This window comes from Strongylocentrotus purpuratus, unplaced genomic scaffold (assembly GCF_000002235.5).
Source record: "Strongylocentrotus purpuratus isolate Spur 01 unplaced genomic scaffold, Spur_5.0 spur5_scaffold_19, whole genome shotgun sequence".
In the NCBI taxonomy this organism is placed as follows: Eukaryota; Metazoa; Echinodermata; class Echinoidea; order Camarodonta; family Strongylocentrotidae; genus Strongylocentrotus; species Strongylocentrotus purpuratus.
In genome coordinates, this window is record NW_022145604.1 from 7,056,657 (window position 1) to 7,070,029 (window position 13,373).

Here is a 13,373-nt window from a genome sequence, read left to right on the forward strand (position 1 = left end):
AGACTTTCTTCTGTGCTTGATTTTTAGTAAGTGGTTGATTCAATAAACCAGTTTACAAACATATTCAAATGTATGGATGTTTCTTTCCTGGGGACCTAGTGACAAGTTATTCCATTAACCCGATATTAATGAATGAACTACAATACTTGAAATGCAGTCTGCATACTGCTATGTTGGGATGCCTCGGGCAAGCCTTCAGGTTTTCAAGAACAACCTTTGTTTAAAAAGTATGCATAAAATTTGAATGTGTTGGTAAACAGGTCCATTTCATTGAAATGAAAATATTTGGTGACAAACTGTCTTTGTACTAGCTATCATCCCCAAGACATGTAAATGTAATAATAATTCTGTATGGATAATGTCCCCCCCCCCCCCCCCTTGTAACCCAGTGGGTCAATCACTTTGGGGGTCATTTTGGCTGGATAGCTGTTGTCCATGTGTGAAATAATCAAGAGATACTTAAACTGGTGTCCTGAAATGGAATAACTAAGTTATTTGTCCAGATTTGTTCTTCTTCTTGAGAATATGATACGTTGAAAAGCTTATAATTTTTTTTTCAACCAGTCCACCTATCGTTCTTGGTTACAAATCACACGAAAACATAAAATCGTCTATTTGGAGCCACGAGAGTGTTAACTCATGCAGTGTATATCACAAAGTTAATGTTCTTCTAGCTGGCTCCAAACATCCAATATATTCCCTAAAAATAAGACAAATATTAGGAGGCGCAAATAATAACAAAAATAAAGTTATATACATTTTAGATTATGATTTATTTGTAATAAGATACAATGTACAACATTTTTTTAAAGTATAATACACATATACAGCCTTCAAAAGTGTTTTTGATAAACAAACATTTTTCATTTACAAGCATATATGTACAATATTTACAAGTCTATGTACAAGTTTAAGCCCCTCTAAAGTGTTGGGAGCCCTCAAAAATTTGATGGCCAAATTTCTCTTAAATTGTATCGTAATGTGAAAGAGGATGTCATTTAAGACACATTTCTGCGAGGATTTTCAAAACAAATGTGTTTGAAGTCAAATGTACAAAATTTAGGTTTTCTGTGTACAACAGAAAACCCAAATTATGTATTCTTTTATCAATATTTTTCTTCAAACACGTTATTGGGGGGAAATATTTAGGGAAATATTTGGGGCCGGGGCTCCCAACACTGTAGAGGGCTTCAATTAATTACAAGTATTTAAAAAAAAAATCTTTTCAATTTTAATAAATGATTAATATGAATTTATCTATTGTCTGATATTTTCTCTTCAGTAGTCAACAAGCCTTCAACAATATCCATGTGTGAACTAATAGTAGAATTTTATCGGTGAAGGTCAGGACAAGTTTAGAATCTATCTTTATTTACCTAAGATATATTTGCTATATTACATAATCAATCTGCAAATGCAGCTAGAAACATAATAATTCTTGAAACTATTTCATTCTCTCCTAAATTAGGTATCTTTTATACAACATCAACATTGAATATTATTGAATATATAAAAAAGATCGACCCAAGGTTATTCAATATTGTGGTCTCGTGATTTTGGCCAACAAGTTTGACTACATTAAATCTTAGTCTTTTAATTACAGAAACACACAAAAACATATACATGTATATGCATTAGATGTGTTTCATTCTACAAAAAAGGACACACAATTTGTAATCTGTAGGCAAAGACTCGCCAGCTTCTGTTATCCTCTTCAAGTATAGAAAATAATTTTTCAAGTCTCTATAAGAAAGCAGTGTTGGTGCATATGTGAATAGTGATTAAATATAACTCAAGTGTGTGTACATTCAATCTGTTTATTTAATTCATTACAAAAAAAATTATTCTGCAATTGAAAGGAATTATCACTTCAGGTTTAAATAAATTATTGTTGACAGCTGGTCATACCAGCAACACCAGTACAGGCAAATCCAAATAGGCATATAATTTTTTTTATTTTTGAACATTTCTTGAAGAAAAAAGAAATCATATGAGAAGTTATTAGAGTATCTATAAAATTAGATATTTTCTAAAACATATGTTATGTGGTGAAAATATAAATACGATTCACCATTCTTTCGTTACGATGTGAATGAAAGAATCCAATGCTGATTTCAAGTCGTTGTAAGCTTGAACTTTTTCCTCGCTTCTACGACAAACTTCATGAGGTTATTGGACTTGTTGAGCCCTGCGACCATCTCTGGAATGCCATCTATAGCTGGGCAGCAGTCGGTCACTTTGGGTCAAAGATGACAAAAAAGGAAATTATAATTACGGTATTACTCATATTTTATGGATCTAAACACTCTATATACAATTACCATTTAATGTTGTATTGCAATTGTGGCACAAATATTTTAAAATGTACATGTACCTAGAAAATACATGTATGACTTTCTTTCATTTGGTCTAATGCCAATTTATCTTGTATCTAGCACAAAAGTGAAACAAGACTGGGTTTTTAGGAAGGCAAGAAATCCAGTATTAATTCAAGTCCCATTTGTGAATAAATGATTTAACTTCTTTGTTATTTCAGGCATGAAATTTTTCAGAAGTGAAGATAACAACACCACTTTAATTAATTTGCATCAATTATTCAGATTAATTTCAAAAGCATTTAAAACTAGTCAATTATTCAGAATAATTTCAAGAGGTTATCTCTACTAAAGTCATACGTAAGGGGGAGCCTGAGGGCCGCAGGGTGTAGTGAGCAGGCGAGGGTGCCCTCCTACTTCCCTACCAACAATTTTCAACCATGGGGGTGTTTCACAAAGATTCAAAGTTGAACTTATCTCCAAGTTGGACTTAACAATTATGGAAAGCTGTTAGCATCTATAAAAATATTTTGTAAAAGTTATTTTAAAAGGCATAAGATGTTGATTCAAATCATTCATATTTTCTACTTTCAAGGAGATTTCATGTTCTTGATGTGGAATTTATAAAAAGTCTAGAATATTTGATTTTTTGCTTAAAAGTCCAACTAAGTTAAGTTCGACTTGGGATCTTTGTGAAACACCCCCCAGATCAAAGACCATAGGTAAAAAAATAATAAAGCTAAATAGATATGCCTGTGGCTTCTGACAGAGGAAAAGTGGAAGGCACCGAACATACCTTGATATTGGCTGTTATCAATTTTGATCGTCAGATAGAAGCTCCTATCATGGTTCTTAGAGTCCACGTTAGTGAAGACAAACTGTAGATGATCACCTGATAAAAAAGAAGAATCACATGACTATATTAATACTGATAATACCTTAAGTTTTTGCAAAGCATGTATAGAAAAGTCTTTGCGTTTTACAATTGATAACAATAAAGATTTTCTAATAAGATTGAGAGTGGGAAAAATATTTTTAAAATTCAAACTGTTTGCCAGGAGTGGTCACTGAGAAATTTTAAAGTAATACAGTGCCTTTTTAACTCCTCATTCTCATTCAAGAATGTGTTTTCAAAATCAATAACGAAATTCCACATTTAGTTTTGCTTTAAAAAAAATTAATTCAGTCCTGCAAAAATATGTAAAATGTACAAGCAGAAAGAACAAAATAAACATCCACAAGTGTGCTCTTTTGAGTTGAGTGACCATATGCCATTTGATTTTCAGTAAATATATATATTTTTTTTTTAATTAAAAAAATCTTTTACTTGGCAATAAATTGGAAATTTCAACAAAAAAATCAAAGGAAAAGAAGAAAAAAAAAACACCCGAAATCAGTTTAATAAGTCAGCTGGTCTTTATGTACAGGTTCCTAACATGCTCAATGTGAATTTCTCTTCAGGAATATTCAAACAGACAGTGACGAATATATAGACAATGGTCTTTCTGACAGGTGGTGACTTAATCAGGTTTGACTGCGTCTAAAAAGACAAATTAGTACTTTTAACCTGTATATAAAGACCAAATGAGTATGAAAACCTTTTTAATTGGGGGTGGGGGTCCTTTGAAAAGTTTCTCATTGGAAAAGAACCGGTACATGAACGTGCACCTCCCTATAAAGACCAAATTTTGTAATGTCTCCCTTGAGCGGTCTTTATACACAAGTTTTGCTTTAGCTAGTCCTCACCATCAATCTTCCTGAACTCTAAAGCCATGATGTCCTTGAAGTAATGCTCAGCTTTATTCAGTGCTTCAAGCCTCTGTCTGGTTGCTCGCTCTTGGGCTTCAATCACTAAAATATGAAGGAATTCAAGAATACAAATACAAATCATTTTACAGCCTACATCACTGTATGGGAGAGAAAAATAAATGATAAATTGATACAGTGATGAGGATGGTGATCATGGTGATGTTGATTATTATGATGTTAATGATGATAGTGATGACAATAATAAATCAATTTTCAAAGTGCCTTTTCCAATTTGCAACTTGGGGCTGGAAATATGATTCTAGTGTGAGCAGTAAATTCTAATATCCCCCTTAAGGCCAGTCAGTATTATATGAATATGAATATGACAATGAAAAAAACAATTAAGGACACTTTCAGAACGGAAATCAACCATGAACATCAGGTACAAGTAATATGGGATGATACACCTATTGATCTACATTGATCTACATTTGCCACTCTCCACCCAAGTGTTAAATGGGTACCCGGTAGGATGCGAAAGTCAATGTGGTTGGATTAGCAAGTTGCGCTTGTAAAATGGCGACTGGTTGGAATGCTCCCAAGAGAGTGGAAAATATGCATTCATTGTGTTGCGGGTAAGCCTGAATCCGATGACCGAAGTAATAATATGTGCTGCGCCTAGAAACAAAGTACAAGGCTTATTATAAATGTGAGCTATTATCATTATTATTATTACCGATGGCACTGTAATGACTACCACAATTTGATTACCAGTAGCAAAGCTTACATTCTTTCTGCTCTCCGCACTGCTTAGTCTCTTCCACCAGCTGTTTTTCCCATTGCTCTTTCTGGAAGAGTAGCTGCTCCGTTGTAGTCCGGGCTTGTTCAATAGCCTTCTCAATGTCCCTGGCTTGGGACTCTTGATTTGCCACAGCTGAAATAAAACCCCAAAATACACTAATAAATATACAAACAGATTTCCCTGGAACTTGGCATTAAATGTTAAATTGTATTTAATTCTGACATCATATATGATTTTTTAAACTTTAAATAACTTAAATATATTTTGATAAGAATAAATACTTTGATAACATTATAAAGATAAAGACTAACCTATGTGAAACCTATCAATAAAATCATCATACTGGCAATTTTGTCATGTCATACATCTAAATGCATATCTTTCTCTAAATGATTTTTACACAAAAAATATTAAAAAAACAAGATACAATGCACACTGTTTGGTTATGATTGGATATTCATTAGATTGAAACCAAAGTAAAACAATTATCAAATATGTATGCCTTTCTGTTTACAAAAATAAAGAAAGAATGAAAACATATTAAAAATCCTACTATGAATACATAGAGTTGGAAATAACCGAGTAGAGTGTCATTACCCTATCTGCGATTAACTTCTTGCACTGTAGGATCTTTTGTCATTTTACACCCAAAAAATAATTGTAATTTATCAAACAACATATTTATTTAAAGAAGCCTGCACAACTGGAGGCCCCTGGTGGTGTAATTTGTGTACATTTTATCTTGTAGTCACATCTTACTTACCTAACTGACTGCTGGAAGCTTGCTGTTTTAATGCTACCATTTCTCCTTTCAGACTTTCAATTTGATCTGTAAAGGAACGGGAAATTGAATTAAAAAGAATTTCAAATGAAACATATGGTATGGTTTAGAAGTTAAAATTCATGAGAAAGAGAGAGAGAGAGAGAGAGAGAGAGAGAGGGAGAGATAATGAGAACGAATCTTTAATTTTATTTATTTTTATGTATTGGGATAAACTAACAAAAATGGATTTTGTCAGGAAACTTCATCTAAAAGAAACATCAACTGCAAACATACGAATGTGATCAAACTGAGCAAAATCAATTTATACAGGAGAAATGAAGACTCAAAGTGATAAAGTAACTTGCTACCAATAAAACCGTGTTCACACAACTTGGGAAGCCTTCTCAAAAGCACCACCACAGCAAAATAAAATTATGTAAGCATAGTGCACTTCTGTATCTTCATTCTTCAAAAACATAGAAAAAAAGAAAAGTGTGCTCTTCCTTTTTATCCAATCCTTATGAACTATTTGTTTACACCTAGACTTTCTTCTACAGCATTCTTTATAATAATTTGATTAACTTTATGTCTGAACAAGGCTCTTGCTCTTAGCAAATCAAATGCCATGATTTCAGTAGCTCATAACAGGAAATATTCTTTTTCTTCTTCTTCTTCAAGAAAATCTGCCTCCTTCAATACTGAAGATTCTTGCAGATGGTGTACGTGTATATACTTGGCCTGATTGGGGTGTGCAGGTGGACCACTACACCGGGGTTTCTATCTACTCTTATACGAATAGTGCAGTGGGTTATCAACGTGCAAGGGTGGTGACTCTCCTATACACATGGCCTCCATTTAACGTCCTATCCGATGGACGTTACTTGTTATTGATAACAAGTATTATGAAACAGGGCCCTGAATGATTTCATCCAATACTCATTGCCTTAATTACCTTCCGCTTGTTTGATGAACTGTCGTAGTTGTCCTTCATTGTGCTTTAGATGCTGGAGAAGGTTTACGCCGGTCCATTGGTTGATGAACTTATCACTGACCTGGCTCAGCTTACTGGAGAGATTGGCAATCTCTTGGTCTGCAACGGTCCCCATCACGCTCCCAGTCATATCAGCATGCGACGTCATGGTAAAGCTAGAAAATAATCATCAGTGATATTGAAATGATTGATTCATTGATGTTAAAACTTCATAATAATTTATGTATCAAGCCATTAATAGCGAGGCAGAAGGAGACAATGAAGTCAACAGACCATACGTAAAGTGCCAATCGTAAACAAAAATGAGATCATTATTTAGCCTGAAAAGTGAGTGGCATCAGGCCAAAAAATAAATTGCTCTAGGAGTCTAGCATTGTTAATGTTATTTTAAACAATATCCATTATCTAATATCTGGCTAAAATGTTCTGAAAGTGAAACAACACGTCTTATTATAATTTTATTAAATTGTCAAGAAATATTCTTGGAAGTTGGAAGATCAAGAAGGAGAAGGAAAAGAAAAAAAAAAAAAAAAGGGAGAAGGAGAAGGAGGGGGAGAAGTAGAAGTAGGGTCTATGAGGAGTAGGACTAGAGGAGGAGGAAAAGAATGAGGAGCTGTACTCATTTTAGGAGAAGAATAACTCAAGTCAGAAGGATGAGGGAGGCGAAGAAGAAGAAGAAAAAGAAGAATATCTAGATCTAGTCTAGATCTAGATCTAGTATAACCTAGACTCTACTAACGATATAATAGTACATTACAATGCAGTTTTGTTCATTAAATTTGCATTGTTTCGGGGGTGCGTACAAAATTGTTTGCGGCGCGGCGATTGTAATATGAATCACAATCACAATACAATTTGGTCACAGTTCGGCGGCCAATCGATCTAACATGATTTTAAACATGTGGGACACTACATAATTCTATAGCGAACATTTCTATATCATAAAGGCATCAAGATTAACATGATTTATTCACAATCATATGATTTATGCTACATAATCATCTTCTTCTTACCTTTGAGAAAAGACATCTACAATAACAGGCAAAACCGCAGCAAATTGTTGTTCGTCTTCGAACACTAGATCTAATTCTAAATCAAAACTTACCGGGAATTTTCACCAAAAATAGTTTTTTAAAGTTTTTTTTAAAGAAATAAAATATTAGTAATTAATACTTTAATAAACAAAAAATATATATTTCATAATTTAAAAGAATTAAAACAATAGTTTTACTTAAGTTTTAAAACCTAAAGTATACAAAAAGTAACAAAATAAGTGCACAGTTCTTACTTACTTTTGTACGGCAACGCAAAGATACTCTCTGTGGATTGATCACATACTTTGCATTGGACTCGACAGCGTAAACAGTCGTTTTGTGTTTTGTATATGATTCCTATATATCTTGTGAGTGAAATAATCGAGCAAAGAAAGACAGAAAACATGCATTCCTTTTTCCTTGGGGTTACATTAGTTATGGGGAAATGAACAAATCACAGCTGTACTGCTTTCAAATAATTAGTATTTTTTCTAAAGTATCGTGTAATTGCTCACATCTCTGTACAGTCAGTCCGCAACGCCCGCGATAATTAGGCAGAATGCCCAAATTTACACAGCACCCGGAAGTGCGATAAACTGTCGTATTTCGTGTCCCGCGATTTGCGAGATTTCGAGAGACTTTTGCACAGGTCAACAAACTTTATCACAGCTGCTATGGCTTTTACTGTGCTGCGTAGCATGTAGGGGTAAGTGAATCTCCATACTTTTCTACGTATTTTGATATGAAATTTTCCTAATTTTACCGCATCTAAGTGATTGTAAATATTCATTGAAATGTGTCCATATTTTCCTTCTTTCGTAGGAGGTATTCTGACATTACCTTGCATTTAGCGTGTTCCTGACTGGTATTAGCAATGTTTTTCCCCAATTTTTTGATTTTTCACAAGAAAAATGTTGGCAGAAGTGAAAAAGCGCAGAGTTCGATTGATGCACGATGTATTTTATTAGCTTTTATGGCCATGAAAGTTACACATTTTTCGATTTTCAACCGGAAGTTGTGTGACGGCTACGTTAAAATCACTCATTTTTGCCGATATGGCGCGAAAAGTGTACGTTTCGCCAACATGGCCGCACTTTCGTAGTCATCACCGTGACCGCGTATCGGTCCCATACATAGCCTTTTCTGTACCGATCCGGCATAAAACAAAGCCATATCTGATCTGGGGCCCTCGACTTACGTGTACTATTCCATTAAATTAGCAAGCTCTCTTGATAATATTTATGCTTAATCCATTTTATTTTTACACGAATTTAACAGTCAACTGTGAGAGTTAAACAGTGACTCTGGCGTCTGGTCAGACTCAGATAATTATATTATTAATTTAGGGATTCTCAAACTAGTTTGGTTGTGCCTTTTGTTTTGGTTCTGGTCAACTCAAACTTTACAACCAGCCATAGAAATAAGCAGCATTTCCCTTGTACGAGTTGTATTATGATTATGAACAAAGCAGAATTGAAACAAAAAGCCAAAGTTAAACACTTACATTTTACAACTTGTGCACATGTGGAAAAATGAAGGGAAAACTTCATGAATTTGACACCTGTAATTTGTTTTCATTAAAAACAATTTTTTAATGCAAGCAGGTTTTGTCTACCATAAATTGACAGCTACTTTGATCAGATCTTTTAAAATCCCCATACCTGAACTAAGCAATTTTATATTCCTTCTTATCATTTGTCATTTGCCAGGACCGAAGAATACAAGAACAGCTTCTATCCTCGTAATGGAATCAACTACCAGCCGGCAGCCACCATCATCAAAGTCAACATCAGCCAAGTCTTTCCATACCAAAGTTTGGAGCTACATGCAGAATGACCACTCAGCGCAGCTGTACACAGGCGGGCTAGAGCGTCGATGTGGCTCTACTTCATCTAAAAATTAGATGATGTCTGCAACCAACTGTATTTTTATGAGCACCTTTTTATTTTTATTTTTGAACTCTGCACCCTCAGTTGTGATGTTTGTTGACAGTTTGCGATGCCACGGAAGTCTGGATGTATATAACAATTGGTCCTGTCCAGTACCACCTTAGATGTAGATGTTGTTGTTTTTCTGACGGATGCAATCAACCATCGAACTTGCGGAACATTGACAACAAATTATCTAAGACACAGACTTCACACATCAGTCTCCATTGCATTCCTGAATCAGCGTTTGCTAGACTTCACATACATGTAGGAACAAACAATCTTGAAAGCGGAGTTTGGGAGAAGGACAAGAAGGATTTTGTTCAGCTTATTCTTTCAGTAACCCATTGCACCATTCATATAAGAGTAGGGGGAAACCCCGGTGTAATGGTCCACCTGCATACCCCCAACCAGGCCGAGTATAATACGGCATCTGCAAGAATCTTCAGTATTGAAGGAGGCAGATTATCTCGAAGAAGAAGAAGAAGAAGAAGAAGAAAGAAAAATCCATTTCAAGTGATTACATTTTTGTATCTCTGATAGTGATACTTCGAAGGTGGGATTCCTGAGCTTTACATGAACAAAGCATTTATTATAATAAAAAACTGATTGAACTGTCACCGTTATACAATTTAAAGATGTTTTACTCAGATAATACTTTTATTCTCAGTGACACATGTTATGCAAGTAATGGTCTCAAGCAGGGTAAAAATTAGTACGTATTTTTCGGGGGCTACTTTTCAAGCTTGCCTGCGTAAAAATAACACTCTAAAATTTGTTTTGCATTGAACTCTATGCAAATTTATGGGGGCTCTTTTCTGATCTTCGGGGGCTCTTTTGGGCATTTCGGGGGCTATTTCGTCCTGAGCCCGTGTATTTTTTTCACTGGTCTCAAGTTCTCAACATACATGTCAAAGTCAGTTTATAAATAAAATATGAATATTATAAAATGGAAATATTATTAGTCCAATTTCATTTATAATTATTTATCATTAGTAGTAGTCTTAATAATATATTTTGTGTTTAACCGGCTATGGTGATAATGATGACGATGGCAATGATCATGATGGCTATGGTGATGACGGTGATTATGATAATGGTGATGGCTATGGTGATAATACTGACGGTGATTATGATGATGGCAATGGTGATAATGCTGACGGTGATTATGATGATGATGGTGATGGCTATGGTAATAATGCTGACAGTGATTAGGATGATGATTATGATGATTGTGATGGCTATGGTGATAATACTGATGGTGATGATCATGATGGCTTTGGTGATAATGATGATGGTGATGGCAATGATCGTGATGGTTATGGTGATAATGCTGACGGTGATTATGATGATGGTGATGGGGATGATCATGATGGCTATGGTGATAATGCTGATGGTGATTGTGATGATGGCAATGGTGATGGCGATGATCATGACAGTGATTATGATGGTGATGTTAATAGTGGTGATGATGATAATGATTGTGATGGCGATGATGACTTTGATGATTGTGATAATGATGTTGAAGGTGAAAATTAAAATATTATTAATTTTATTTGCGCCCTTTCAACCCACCACACATTAAAAATGTTATCCGATAGTCATTACCATACAAACAAAAACAGAAAATAAATGATCAGATATATATTTTGCGGGTCACTATAAAACAAAAACAAACAGAAAAGAGAATAAGGGAAAGAATTTTGTAATTATCTTATTTTTTAAAAATACACATGAACTGGAGTTACATAAATTGACAAAAGAAACATCAAATAAAATATTACTATCAAAGAATGCCTGGGGATTACCAAAATAAATTGATGTTTAAGGCTCTTCTCATGTCATTGATTAGTCCATGGTTTACAATTTAAATAAAAACACATTTCAGAACTTTTACAACCAACCGCCTGCAATACAGCCATGAAATTTAAAAGCAGGGATGGGAACAATCATATTTTCATTTTTCAATGACAATACCAATGCCAATCGCTCCCCCCCCCGCGAATTTTTTTTCCGTACTCGAGAGAGCAAAAATCCCATGTGCGCATGCGCGTGGACTTATGATTTCTCTGCTACTTCCCATACGAAATGTACATGTATTAAACGATGGCATAGTAGTCTTCAAACACAGACTCTGATTTGCCAGTTTGACAAATCAATATGCGTATGTGTCGCGATGTGCTTATTCAAGTCTGTGTAGTTGTATGATTCAGACCCAGTAGTGCATATGGAAATACATTGCAACTTGTATAGAATGGTATAGTAGTCTGCAAGCACAGACGCTAATCTGACAGTTTGACAACATACTAGTAGTGTGCTGAGAAGTACTTTATTCAAGTCGCCAACTTGTATAGAATGGTATAGTAGTCTGCAAGCACAGACGCTAATCTGACAGTTTGACAACATACTAGTAGTGTGCTGAGAAGTACTTTATTCAAGTCTGCGTAGAGAGAGAGAGAGTGAGAGAGCAGTGGCACAACACAGAAAACTACGAAAACTTGAATAAAAGCACTACTCAATACACAATAGGCCTATATTATTCTGTCAAACTGTCAAAGGAGAGTCTGTGCTTGCATACTACTATGCCACTCTATAAGTTGAGGTGCATTTCCAATACACGCACCAGTAGGGTCTGAATCATAAAACTACACATATTTGAATATAAAGCACTACTCAAGACACTATGTTGTCAAACTGTCCGATTAGCGTCTGTGCTTGCAGACTACTATACCATGCTATTCAATTTGGGATGCATTTCTGTAAGCACTAAAATGTCTGAATCATACAACTACTCAGACTTGAATACTAGTACTATTGCTACGCACGATATATGCGTAATTGTTTTGTCAAACTGGCAAATCAGAGTCTGTGTTTGAAGACTACTATGCCATCGTTTACTCGTAGAACGCGAATCGTGCACAGTAGATGCGAATACATGTACATTTCGTATGGGAAGTAGCAGAGAAATCACAAGTCCACGCGCATGCGCACATGGGGTATTTGCCCTCTCGAGTACGGAAAAAAAATTCGCCCCCCCCCCCCCGAAAGTTTGTATTTTCATATATACATTTAAGAAAGAAAATGTATCTTCTTTGTTAAAATGATATCAAAGCCTGGCCAAAAATGACACATAAAGACACTTAAACCCTTCCCATTGTCCCCTATTCATTCTAGAGGTGGTATTCTATAGTGTACTTGATTGTACTTGAGTACGTATCCGCATCCAACTTGTACTCTGCAGCTCTGTAGACTTCTATTATTAAGTAGCGCATAAGTATGATACACAATAATGAGTATATGGGGCAATACAACACCTCTACGTCCGGGGGTTACGCACCAGAGTCTAATACGTGGATATCCCTAATCACCGTCTATCCTCCGTGCGTGTTCATGTACAGCGCACGGACACAGAACATCGATAATCGACGCAAAGCTAGATTTAACGTAGTATCCCCCGGTTGGCACATGACGTCATACTCTGATGACCCACGCATATCGTCTGTATCACCGCTGTTGAATATGTTGGAATGAACATGGTGTTGTATTTACCGTGTTCCTGACTGGTATAAAGAAGTAAAATAAAGGAAACAGTGATGGTTTGAAAGTTTGTATATTTATCATCACAATGAACCAAATTACTTTTTGATGCAGTAGCGTTTTCATATATTTTTTTAATGCTGCATATCGTTAAGTTGCTATGTTTTTTAGACTGTTTTAAATGCTCTTTTTAGAGCATGTTAACGTTAAAAAAATATCTTGATGTTTTGTAAAGATGGATTATTTGGTCTATC

General features: G+C 35.1%; 1 protein-coding gene and 1 long non-coding RNA gene across 2 annotated transcripts; one reads left to right on the forward strand and one right to left on the reverse strand.

The window, feature by feature from the left end:
• Positions 1 to 1,503: 1,503 nt before the first annotated feature.
• On the reverse strand, positions 1,504 to 7,713 carry LOC756921 (kinetochore protein Spc25). Its single transcript, XM_001196956.4, has 7 exons — positions 7,634 to 7,713; positions 6,582 to 6,775; positions 5,630 to 5,695; positions 4,852 to 4,998; positions 4,062 to 4,166; positions 3,112 to 3,207; positions 1,504 to 2,236 (listed from the first exon to the last, which is right to left on the reverse strand). Exons 2-7 carry the CDS (start codon positions 6,766 to 6,768, stop codon positions 2,115 to 2,117), a joined length of 723 nt encoding a protein of 240 aa, XP_001196956.1. The 5' UTR covers positions 6,769 to 6,775; positions 7,634 to 7,713; the 3' UTR covers positions 1,504 to 2,114.
• Positions 7,714 to 8,179: 466 nt separating this feature from the next.
• On the forward strand, positions 8,180 to 10,538 carry LOC115925992. Its single transcript, XR_004064916.1, has 2 exons — positions 8,180 to 8,360; positions 9,364 to 10,538. It is a non-coding gene; the product is annotated as an uncharacterized LOC115925992 (long non-coding RNA).
• Positions 10,539 to 13,373: the final 2,835 nt, after the last annotated feature.

Bases quoted from the DNA above. Each gene is read 5' to 3' on its own strand.
- LOC756921 (XM_001196956.4), bottom strand. From the start codon at position 6,768: ATGACGTCGCATGCTGATATGACTGGGAGCGTGATGGGGACCGTTGCA. The intron at 4,999-5,629 runs GTAAGTAAGATG...GTTTTATTTCAG, and splicing joins AGCTTCCAGCAGTCAGTTAG to CTGTGGCAAATCAAGAGTCC. The intron at 2,237-3,111 runs GTATGTTCGGTG...TTTGACCCAAAG, and splicing joins TGATAACAGCCAATATCAAG to TGACCGACTGCTGCCCAGCT.